Source organism: Manis pentadactyla, chromosome 1, assembly GCF_030020395.1.
Source record: "Manis pentadactyla isolate mManPen7 chromosome 1, mManPen7.hap1, whole genome shotgun sequence".
Lineage (NCBI taxonomy): Eukaryota > Metazoa > Chordata > Mammalia > Pholidota > Manidae > Manis > Manis pentadactyla.
Window position 1 is genome coordinate 164,532,362 of NC_080019.1, and position 12,654 is coordinate 164,545,015.

Genomic DNA, 12,654 nt, shown 5'->3' on the forward strand with positions numbered 1-12,654 from the left:
TGTTGTGATGCCAGAACTGCATCTGTGCAGCCCTATTTCCTGTCCTTTGGGGAGCAGAAAAGTAAATCAATTTTGAGTCTTTTAGGTAATCCCAAGTAGAGTTATTATTGGTGGTGTATAATTATACTAACTACTAGTGTATATGGAACAAAAATTTTGGAGAACATGCACTGAAAATTGCATGTCCTTTAGTGTAGATTGCAAATTCATTTTACATGGCTGGGAAAATAGGAATCATTTCGAGCATTGGAAATTACTAGTAATTTGAGGTGACCTTTTTGGTTATTTATTTTCATGCCATCCCACGGCATTTACTTGTTCGGGTGTTGACTATGTGCTTTGTGAATTATCTAGGCCATTTACTTCATCTTCTCTCTCACCTGTGGCCATCTCACTGCTTGCTAAAACTTTACCTTGTAGATTGTAAATACATAAGGACAGAAAGTGAAACCATAATCAGGGTAATTTTAACATCTGGAAGCCATCCTGGGCAGAGGTGAGACAAGAGTTGCTTGTAGCTGATGTCTGTAATAGTAGTGTTGATTCAACTGGGTTACATAGCTGTTAGCTGTTCCTGACTTCTGGTAAAGTGGATGACTTAAAGTTCACTAGGCTTTCTCTAGACCACTCTGAGTATAATGGGCTTGCAATTCACTTATTTTTTTTTCAACATAGCAGAAATCTTTAGGTGCATAGTAATCACACCTGAGGTTTAAATGCTAAGTTTATAATCTGTTTTAAACATTTCCCCCCATGCTTTTGGAATTTAAAATCACTAAACCACTTCTTGAAACTTTTGAAGATCATAAAAAAATATTGCCTATAGCCTAAAATTAGAAGTAAAATTTTCAGTTAAACCAAGATAACCTGCCTCTGCCTCTGTGTTTATCTTTCCACTGAGTTAATGGTGTCATAGCCCATGCTTACGATAGAGGTTTCTAATGTTAACAACGATAATACTTAATATTGCTTTATAGTTTGTAGAGGGCTTTCACAATATTTTTTGTAAAAACGAATCTTGACAGCAGCCCTAGTGAATTAAGGAAGGCTTGTTAGTTCCAAATACATGAAAAGGAATTGAAGCCTGGCCATCTTAGTAGGAAGGGAAGAAACCAGCATTCTCTCTTCTAAAGCACATTGGCTGCTATAGTTTTGGTTTTTCAGGCATTTCTGAGTCCTCATTTGGCTCAGATGTTGAAATTTTAAATGGTATCTTACAAGAAAAAGTAAGCCCAAACCTGAGACTAAGAATCTCCAGAAGATTAGTTTCTTTGCAATATACAGATCTAACTACAGGTGAGAAAAATCTAGTTTATAGTTAGACTTTCAGACATAATCCGTAGAACTATGGATGACATGATCTCTTTTCTCAAGTTCAAAGTAGTTGCTACATACGCATCAGCAAGGTCTCTCAGGACCTTAGATAAGCCTCATTCATTTGATGTCTTTTCCTGTGTTCCGTTCAGCATCTGACTGAATTTTCAGCTCGTGGGAGACCAACCAAAAGCAATGAGATCCCAGTTTTGGCTATAATAATTACAGTGCAAGTTTGATTCCCCTAGTTGGGATGGGAATTCATGACTCTGGAGCACTCTAGTGGCCTCCTGGGGTACAATATAAGTACAGTATTGCTATCTCAGAAAACTTACCCTACATTTTGGGAGTAGAGTTTGGAAAACAAGACAGTCTCTTATTGCCACATTCCTCATGTTGCTCCAGGACTGAGCCTACATTATTTCTCTCAGATGATAGGCTCCAAGTGGTGTTGTGATTGCCATGGAATGTGAAAACCAGCCCTGTGGACTTGTTTCGCAGTGCTTGGGTAGGTTTGTATATTCAATTACAAGCCAAAAGAGAAATAACTAATTTGTTTTTAGAGGGCAAAGCCTTTCTTTTCTCAGTTTAGCAGGGAGAAAAAAATTAAGGAGCTGTCTTGCTGTCTTGCTACTCAATTGCTATTTCCCTCTGAGCTTTTTCCATTTCCTTTATGTCACCACCAAACATTCATTTGCGTTGCTAATGCTGCTGGACTCAGACTCACTGTTCTATCCCAGACAACTACTTTCTTTGACTTAGCCTTATCTGCCTGCCCCAGTTCTGTCCCTGAGCACTGACTCTGAACACTGTCATCGGTCTAAGCCTCCAGATAAGATAAGATGTTCTGGGGGTAGCCCCTGGGTCAAAGTATGGGGCAGGACTCACTCTTACCTCCTCTTCCAAACTCCAGCAAGATCACATTATATAACTTTTCAAATGTGGATGATCTGCAAGCCCATGATGACTTCTTGATCTGACAGTAGATTTAGAGACAATGACATCTAGAGAGGTGGCATTGCCTCCTTTTCAGTGATTTATGGAAACTTCCAACGTGTACTCCGTTTTTGCCTCTTCCATTTGGTCTGCAACCTGGTTTACTCCTTTACTGTCTCCCAGCACACCAACCTCTTAGACTTGCTCACTGGTGTCTGTAAGCTGGTCTGCCTTTGACCCTCTTGCTCCTTGTCTGCTGGTTTCTGAGCTTTCCTAGTCCCAGTCTGCTCTTCGGGAACTGAACTACACCTCCCATTTGCAACCCTTTGCAGCCTTGGCTTCTTAGTATGTTTTTATTAATTCATCTGGAATGCACAGGAAAAAGGATAACCATTAAATAAAAATGAAACCATTTGAAGGCTCACCAAGAAATAAAAAAACTGACAGTCCTAATAAAGGGAGTACTCCTCTAGTCTCGAGACTCTGGAGCTGGCTGAAGAATTCTGTTTCCCTGGCCAGGGCCCTTGATTCTAGGCAATGTGACAAAATGAAAAGAATTTTAGGGCTGGATGGCTCCTTTAGAGGTGCTCTAATCCAGCCTCCATCTTTACATGAAGAAATTGAGAGCATGGTCCTGTTAGTAAACTGAAAAGTCAAGAGTAGAATCTAGGTGTGACTGTGTCATTTCCATTACCCCACGGTCTATGTGTAGAAACCAGGTCATCTTTCCTAACCCACTTGGCCCTTTTCTGGTGTCCATGCCTTTTCTTTGACCAGCTTGGCTCTTTATGTCCACAAGTAGTTCTTCTGATGTAACACACCCTTCATCCTTGGCACCATGCTACACCCTTGCCTCCGTAAGTGCTGGGTTTTTCAGGGGAGAGGAAGAAGAGGGAAGAGGCTAGTGCTTTTTTTAAAGAAGGTTCATCTAAAATATAGTGCTCTTACTGTAGAGGTGACTAAGATTCCCCTGCAATCAGAAGGAACAACTGATGGAGCGAGTTAAGAAACTAGAAAGTTTGAAGCTTGTGAATATCCAATAGAGGCTATTTAAGTTCATTGTAAACTCAGATTTTGGCTCCTTGATACGTACGTATAGATGGCTTTGAATTTAAAGGCTACTGCAGAGTTATGAGACTTCTTTGGATTGTTTCTAACCAAGTTATCTTTTATTTTGTTGGTAGCTTTTACTGAAGTTTAAACAACAACAAAAGACTGAAAGGATATACCTCCGCCAGCATGTGTTAAAACTCAATATCAAAATATAAATCCGCTAAGACTGTTTGACCTGGGTATAGATCTATAGTTTAAAAGGAACCTTTTCCCTAATTTTTGATTACTTGTGAAAAGGTATTTGGGAGTGTTGCCAAATGTTTTTTTTTTTTTTAGTAACTATTTTCTACACCTGTCCCTACACAGCCATCTCTTATGAAATATTGAGCTAAGGCCAATACTGCATGGCCTTAGACACAGTGTGATGTGATTTCTTCTTTATATCCTTTCTTTTGATGTAATTGAATTATTTCTCAACTTGTTACAGAATGGGAAGCCTGGAATCAATCTCTTGAGGGCAAAGATCTTACAAATTCATAATCCTCCTTTCACAAGGATGTACCTAAACCCATTAGAGAGGTAGATTAAAACTTTTAAAGGAAGCCTTTGTGTTTATACCAACAAGTGCATTTTTTCATACCCTGAGTTCTTTTGCTCTGTTCCTTTTCCTCTTATTTTAGCCTTTTTTTTCTTCTTATGCTATATGTATTGTCTTATTTCCAGCACTTACCTTCATACCCACCTTCTAATAAGCACCTTCAGTTATCTTCCAGGTTTAGTTTGTATGAAGTTTGTCATGTCAGACCTTGATTTCCTGAACAACACTTCCCTCTTGGTCAAAAATGAGATTTCTATACCTGTTTTATGATATTGGATAGTGAACAAATCTAAAGATGCCTCTTTTTCCTGCCTAAAAGCCCTTAGGCCACTGAAATTTTAAAAAGCCCCAATCACAAAATGTGACTACATGTATATACTCCTAAATACTTACTATATGCATATCTGCATATTCTTGTCTTGCTTTTAAATTAAGGGAAAGGAGGAAGGAAGATCTCCTAAGGCAATGAGTATATAAGAAAAGACTCAAGCATTTCCAACATGTTAGAACTGGGAACACAACCTTTGGTGACAAATGTGTTCCTTTTTCCTGACACAGTGGCTCTTAGGATACAACTTTGTGCTACTAAATGATTTATCAATACTACAGTTAGAATTAAGATACCTTACACTGTCCATCCCGGAGCCCTCTGACCTGTGTTACTTCATTAAATTATCTCACTAAACATATTCACCTGGCCTTAGAATTCAGCGAATGGGAGAGCATTTCATTACATGCTGCCTTCACCCATGTCCGTCAGGTCCTTCCTGAGCAGCCGGTATGCGTGAAAGGTCTGGCCTCACAGTTTGTTTGCTGCTCAGTCCAACCTGGTGGCTTGAAAGCAAATGTTCCAGTGATAACTATAAATTTAAGAAGCACGTATTATTGTCATTAAAAGAAGAGAAATTTCTGTTTTTCATCCTCTTCAGACCAGCCGGCCAAAAGGATCTCAGGGAAACTGAGATGACCGCATGTAATGAGTATGGTCTGTTGGGAGACACTTTACTCAGATTTTCACACTGTTCTCACCAACCTGCAAGATCCAAACACTTAGAAAATGTTCCTCCTTATGCATATATAATAATATACATACTTAACTTCATGTGCAATGTTTTATTTTTTTCCCATCAATACTTTGAAAACTCTCCACTCAGAGGGGTCAGATATTTAGAAATGTTTCAAACAGCAGTGTTGGTGCCTTGTGTTTTGGTATGTAACTGTATATGGTTTGTCCTATTTCAGCCATATTTTCAGAAGATAAACACACCACAGAGCCTGCTCATAAGGTTAAAAATGCCCTATCCGTTCCCAACACTCCAGAGCCAGCAATGATGCAGGAACCCCTGGTGGGCAGTCAGAAGAGAAAAGCAAGGAAAACCAAGATCACACACCTTGTCAGGACAGCAGATGGCCGGGTATCACCAGCAGGAGGTACTTTGGGTAAGAAGAGGGAACTTTAGACACATTCCTGAGCAAGCGGGTGACCGCCATGGTCATATTGGCCAGAGAAAGACTGTAAGCCAACCGTGGGTCCTCACTGGCAAACGGGTCTATTCTGTGGATTTGGACACAGTACCATTTTCTCTCTCTGAATTTCCTTGAGAATTAGTTTTCTACAGATTCCAAAAGTACATGTTTTAGTCTATGTTTTAAAATCATAGTGTGTCTTTTTTTTCCAACAGTCTATTTGGATGCACAAAAACAGTCTTAGTTTTGGTCAATTAAATTCCTGAAGATCCTAGACTTTTAAAAATACTGAATGAATCGCTGTTTCTCCATGGTTCACTATTCCAGTCACAAACCAGATTATCGATTATTTAAGCCAGTGGATTAAGAAACCGTTGAAAGCATCCAGCACTTGCTGTAAAGCTGATGCAGACCACTAAGGGAGGCTGAGAATGCTCCTGGATTTCTCGAGTTCTCTGGGCTAATCTTTAACCGAATCTTACCTTACTGTGAATTCCTCCCTTCTCAGCTGTGGCCTGCGGTCTGTTTGCTGTTACTAGTGGCCTCCGGGCAGCAGAATTGCCCGAGGAGTCCAGGTTAAGGAATGGGGCAGAGCATGGCTCAGCATCCCAGCTCAGATCTTAGGGCACAGCTCCAGCTAAGCATTGGGGGTCGTAGCCTTTGCCTTTCAGCACCTGCAGCATCTTATTCTATCAGCCCTAAAGAAGTGTCCCTCCCCTGCCCTAATTCAGTTCCCAGAAAAGGGTCTAAGGTTCATAATGACTTCTAAAAATCCAAAAAAAAATTGTTTAAAAGAGAAGTTTTTGAGAATAATATTTATAAACACCTGATTTAAGTTAAGCTAGTTGTTAATAGAGATTCACTGTTGAGAATTAGAGGTAACAAGTGAAATTTGTGCACTTTCTCTTGTGCTTGGATATATAGATTGTTAAAACCACAAAGCATATTAAAGACTCCCAATTTTACTCTTTCCAATAAGAGACAAAGCTCAAAGAAGTGAAATTTTGTTTCTGAATGCACTGTGCTAGACTAAGTAGAAACAGGATGAGGACTAGACTCTAGTTTTCCTGATACTTAGTTTAGCAGTCCCCCACCTTCATTCCTTTTCCACTGTGGGTTCTGTGATTTTCATTTTATAAATCATCATAACCTCATTTGCACTTATAGGAAGAGTGAAAGATCTTAGAAAATATTACCTTCATGTAGAAAAAGCACATAGCACTTTCATATCCTAGTATGTGACATCTATAGTCTTTATCAATTGCTTTCTTTATTTAAAATGTTTTAAAGATCATGATAAACACTCCTCCTCTAAAATGGCTGCATAATAAAGAAAGTGCACTCATTCCCAACAGGTACTTTTGTATAGCATTTCAGCCACCTTTCATAATATCAGGGGGCCCTCTGCTTTCCTTCCAGTAGGTCTTCAGAACAAAAATAACAACTTCGCACCTCATTAGGATTGATTAATCTTGTTGGGATTAGGTTGGGCCATCCTAAGTGTTGATGTCAGAACACCAGATGTCTAAGTCACCAGAGTAGGGCATGCTGCCACTTCATCACAGCAGTTTGGCCCGCTGATTTTTAAGGGTCCTTTTACAGCACCCACAGGCCCCCTTACACAAGTCCCTTGGGTTTTATTTTGGCCAGAGTGCATTTTTCCCTCTTACTGCCAGATTGACCCGTTTGACCTTGGGTGAAACACAGCTTCTCTTCCACTCAGCTCCAGGCACAGCGCTGCTCAGAGTTGCAATGGAGTTTAATAAAAGAGTTATTACTGCGGGGAAAGAGATTCTGTGAAAGCCTTAATATTCGATGGATGACAGAAGGGAACAGTACAGAATATTAGCTCATTTCACATTGTCTGGCACAGAGTTTTCTCTGGAGGGAACAGAGGGACCGTCTCACGAGGAATCCCTTTCCTTGCAGATGACAAACCAAAGGAACAACTGCAGAGGAGTCTGCCTAAAGTGATGGAGACGGGCTACGGTGAGGAGTGTGCGCACAGCGCGGAGGCCGCCGAGACGCGGAGCAGCACGCCCGAGATGCCCGCTGTGTCTGCCTTCTTCAGCCTCGCTGCACTGGCGGAAGTGGCCGCCATGGAAAACGTGCACAGGTTGGTGGTGGAAACCTTGCTCTGACAGGGTTCCGGGGATCCTGTTCAGCTTCAGCCCTTTGCACGGAACTTGGATGTTTGAGAAAGCAGCATGGAAACTTGAGTCATCCTTTCTGATGTAACTTGAGGTATTTTTCGCAAAGCTTTGGGTTGGTGAGACTTTGTTCACCAGCACTTTTGTTTATGTGACATGTTATAGATGTGTATGTCCTAATGGGCAGTGTGAGAAGTGAATAAGAGAATATAGTCAGCCGAGTATTTTATTTTAAATGTATTGTTCTGTGGCTAAAACTTCACTTCCATAGAAAGCCTGAGAGAGCAGAGAAGCAGTATTATCTAATCATCAAGCATAAGCTTTGGAGTCAGGGCTCAGACATGGGTTGGAGTCCTAGCCCTTGAGCAAGGTCATTCATCTGTCTACTCTCCATATTTTCTTCTATAAAATGACTGTAGGTGGTACTCATTTTATAGAGATGTTATGTGACATAAACCTAACATCCCATGGCAAACACCCCTGTTGAGGACAGTGTGGTGGCAGTGGTGGTACTAATGGAAGAACACGGTGTGGTTCAGGAAAAGAGCGTCTTGGTATCTGACTCATGGCAGACAGAAAGCCTGGATTTTTCTTCAGCTGTCTGTGTTTGCCTCAAAGTAATTATTTTCTGAGTCTCAGTTTCCTCATCTTACATTGAGCATAATGATCTCCCCAAAGAATCACAAAGTTGTAAGGATCAGATGAGGTCTTAGATGTGAAAGCCTTTGAACTCAGAAAACCCCATGAGTTATACTAAGTTCTAAGTGTATGACTGGTTATTCTCCTACTTAATGGATCCCTTGGGAAGGCACAAAAGCCGTTCATAAATTCATGTATTTCATATTTTTATTCAAAGTGGACTACCCACAGATGAGCTACTTTCATAGACTTTCAATCTTTAGTACAAAAGAGTGTGAAATCCAGCAGAACTTGTATACCCACCTTTGGCCTCCGTTCTCCATTTTCACATCCAGATTTAGGAGGCCCTGATGTAAGCTTTGTTTGCTTCTTGCTCTTTACCTGTCATATTAAAGTCCTAGTGCTTCCTCCCAAATAGCCTCTAGATATTTCTAAGAAGTCAAATTCCTTTTCATGTGTACACTGCAAGTGCCTAATAGCAAGTGAATACTGACAGACATTGTTAAAATCTGCTCAAGTCTCTGAGGGAGGTAACGTGCAGACACTTCTCTACTCACGTAGTTTTATAGTCGAGTACAGAGGATAAACTTACACCCACACAGGAAAAATTAAGTGTAAGTGTATGTGCTTCATAGATACTGATTTTTTTTTTTTTTTTTACAAATTGAAGGTTTGTAGTAATCCTGTGTAGAGCAAGTTTATTGGCGCCATTGTTCCAGTAGCCTTTGCCCACATCATGTCTCTGTGTATGTGATACGGTGATCTGTGATTAGTAATCTTTGATGTTACTATTGTAATTATTTTGGGGTGCCACAAACTGCCCATAAAAGATGGTAGCCTTTTTAAATGTAGTATGTGTTCCTGACTGCTCTACCAACCCTTCTCTCCTTGGACCCTCCTAGTCCCTGAGACACAACAATATTAAAATTAAGCCAATTAGTAACCCTACAGTTGCCTCTAAATGTTCAAGTGAAAGGAAGAGCCACACGTCTCTCACTTTAAATCAGAAGCTAGGCATGATTAAGCTTAGTGAGGAAGGTATATCAGAAACCGAGGTAGGCTGAAAGCTAGGCCTCTTGCACCAAACAGCCAAGTTGTGATTGCAAAGGTGAAATGTTTGAAGGAAATTAAAACTGCTACTCCAGTGAACATACTAATGATGAGAAAGTGAATCAGCCTTATTGCTGATAGGGAGAAAGTTTTAGTGGTCTGAATAAATCAAACCAGCCCCAACTTTCCCATAAGCCAAAGCCTAATCCAGAGCAAGGCCTTAACTCTCTTCAATTCTGTGAAGGCTGAGGAAGCTGCAGAAGAAAAATTGGGAGGTCACAGAGGTTGGTTCATGAGGTTGAAGGAAAGAAGATGTCTCCATAACATAAAAGTGCAGGTGAAGCAGTAAGGGCTGATGGAGAGACTGCATCAGTTTATCCAGAAGATCCAGCTAAGTTAATTCATGGAAGTGGCTACACTAAACAGATTTTCAATGTAGACCGAACAGCCTTCTATTGGAAGAAAATGCCACCCAGGACTTTATAGCTATAGAAAATTCAATGCCTGGCTTCAGTGCTTTAAAGGACAAGGTCACTCTCTTGTTAGAGACTAATGTAGCTGGTGACTTTAAGTTGGAGCCAGTGCTCATTGACCATTCTGAAAATCATAGGACCCTTAAGAATTATGCTAAATCTCATCTGCCTATGCTCTTTAAAAGGAACAACAAAACCTGGATGATAGCACATCTCTTTACAGTGTGGTTTACTGAATATGTTAAGCCCACTGTTGACACCTGCTGCTCAGAAATAAAAATCCCTTTTGAAATATTACTGCTCACTGATAATGCACCTGGTCACCCAAGAGCTCTGGTGGAAATACACAATGAAATGAATGTAGTTTTCGTACCTGCTAACAACACATTCTGTAGCCCATGGATCAAGGAGTAATTTTGACTTTCATATCTTTTTCTTTAAGAAATACATTTTGTAAGGCTGTAGCTACCATAGATAGTGATTTCTTTGATGGATCTGGGTAGAGTCAGTTGAAAACCTTCTGAAAAGAATTCATTCTAGATTCCATTAAGAACATTTGTGATTCATGGGAAAAGGTCACAATTTCAGCATTCACAGGAGTATGGAAGAAGTTATTCCAATCCTCATGAACAACTTTGAAGGGGGTTCAAGATTTCAGTGGAGGAAGTAACTACACATGGGGAGCTGGGGGGGAGCAGAATAACAAGAGAACTGGAGTTAGACATGGAGCCTGAAGAAATGACTGAATGGCTGCCATCTCATGATAAAACTTGAATGAATAAGAAATTCTTCTTACAGATGAGCAAAGAAAGTGGTCTCTTGAGATGGAATCTGCTACCAGTGAAGATGCTGTGAAGATTGTTGCAATGACACAAAGGATTTAGAATGGTACCCAAACTTAGTTGATAAAGCAGTGACAGGGTTTGAGAGGATTGACTTCAATTTTGAAATAACTACTGTGGGGAAAATACTATCAAACAGCATCACATGCTGCAGACAAATTGTTTGTGAAAGGAAGTCAGTTGATGTGGCAAACTTCATTGTTGCCTTCTTGCAAGAAATTGCCGCAGCCCAGCTTCAGCAACCACCAGCCTGACCAGTCAGCAGCCATCAACATCAAAGCTACACCTCCACCAGCAAGAAGATTACAACTTGCTGAAAGTTGAGATAATGCTTAACATTTTTTAACATTTTAAAATCAAGATATATTCAGTTTTTTAAACAAAATGCTATTGCACACTTAACAGAATAGTGTAAACACAACTTTTATGTGCCCTGAGAAACCAAAAATTTTATTTGACCCACTTTATTGCAATATTCATTTTATTGTGCTAATCTGGTACCAAACCCACAAATCTCCAAGGTGTGCCTGTTTATGCTTGAGTGTTACTAAGTTCCCCCGTAAACTTTGGAAATAAGAGGTAATTTAAGATTTCTGGGCTCAGAAAAGGCTACCACACAGTTACCCTTGCTGCTGCCAGCGTTCCCTTCTAAATATGACTGTGGTCAGACCGTTGCTGGGCCTATGACTTCTGGTCTGCAAGAGCAGGCAGCCTCAGCAAACCTTCCCACTCTCTTCACCGCCACACCTCCTCCTGTCCTGCAGTCACTGGAATCCTCGCTCTGTCCAGATAAGCAGGTTTTGCTTTGTACGTCTTCCTCCAGCTGAACGGCTGTTCCTTCTTCCAGCTCTCGTCCTCTGTCCTTTGCTCTGTCTTGCTCCTGAAGCTCCTCACAGCCTAAGTCCTCCTCTTAGACCAGCTGCCACACTGGGTTGTAATTATTTGTTGATGCTTCTGTCTCCTTCCAGTATGTTTTGAAAGCAAAGCACTAGCTTTATTCTTCATGTCTGAAGAATCCTGTCACATCACTAGTTCCTGTCACATCACTGGGTGAATGAACAAATATGTGGGTAAATGAATAAATAAGGGGTTCCTGAAGAACAGCTTGCCTGAATTAACTAGCAGGCATAGGAAAATGGTATGAGAGTAAAGTTTCTTTTTTTTTAAGCTCCCATTAGAAAGAACAATATTGCTTACAGGTTTCCTATCAGCCTAACAAAGGGTTAGTGTTCTTAATATCTATAAAGACAGATCCCCCTGGACAATCATAGCTGAAACTTCAGCCTTCACCTGTTAAAGCAGAGCTATCAGCCCACCATCTACCTGTAGGCCTAATGTATTTGTACCTGGGTTGCACATCAATTAATTATTGCTTAGGCATCACCTAGGTTCATAATTTAACGGGTGGTTAGAGTTAGGGGTAGAAATATATTACCTGCATTGTTGCCATGAGAAATCTTAGCATTAGGTTAGAAACCCAACATAGAAAGACAGTTTTGCAAAATGCAGGAAATAGGAAGTTGGAATAAACCTTCGTTGGGAGCCTGTTTATTCACTAAGAAAAAGTTTTATAAGGAGGGAAGAGTCATTAAATTTAGTCCTAAACGAGCCCTGCCAGCAGGTCTTTTTAGTCCCATTTTAGTAATGGCGCAGATGATTTATTCCTGTGCCAAGAGCACACAGCTAGGTGGGTTAAGATTTGAACTGAGGTCTTTGGACTCCAGTGTGTTTGCCTTGGCTCTGGCGTGCTGATAAGCATCCGGCGTGTCATGCAGCCGTGAAGAATCTCTCTGGCCCCTTCCACTGGGAGCCAGAGCCACCAGTTAGGTGCAGCCACATCGTACACCCATCTCCTTTTCCTTTCCCATTGTTTAAGCTGGGCTTTCACTCCAGTTTCACTCTCTCCCTGTTGCTCTTTTCTTTTTTACATTGTACTCATAATTTTTCACTTTTTTTTCTTTTTCTTTTTCCTTTTCCAGTACTTATTAAAATTCTTTTGGCTCTTGTAATGTTGTTACTTATTCAATCCTAAAGGTAAAAAAAATTGCATTTAATTTCGTCTTCCTTGAACAAAGAGTTGAACATATTGAACAGTTGGTGTTGAAGCATCCCCACATGAGTAAACTCATTAA

The 12,654-nt window shown here is 40.5% G+C and overlaps 1 protein-coding gene across 1 annotated transcript in view; it reads left to right on the forward strand.

Moving 5' to 3' along the window:
* The window catches only part of BBX (BBX high mobility group box domain containing), a 260,911-nt gene that overhangs the window by 241,215 nt on the left and 7,042 nt on the right, over window positions 1-12,654 (forward strand). Inside the window, exons 16-17 of the mRNA XM_036930771.2 lie at window positions 5,144-5,341; window positions 7,298-7,484. Coding sequence (XP_036786666.2) covers window positions 5,144-5,341; window positions 7,298-7,484 — 385 coding nt within the window. The remainder of the gene's footprint in view (window positions 1-5,143; window positions 5,342-7,297; window positions 7,485-12,654) is intronic.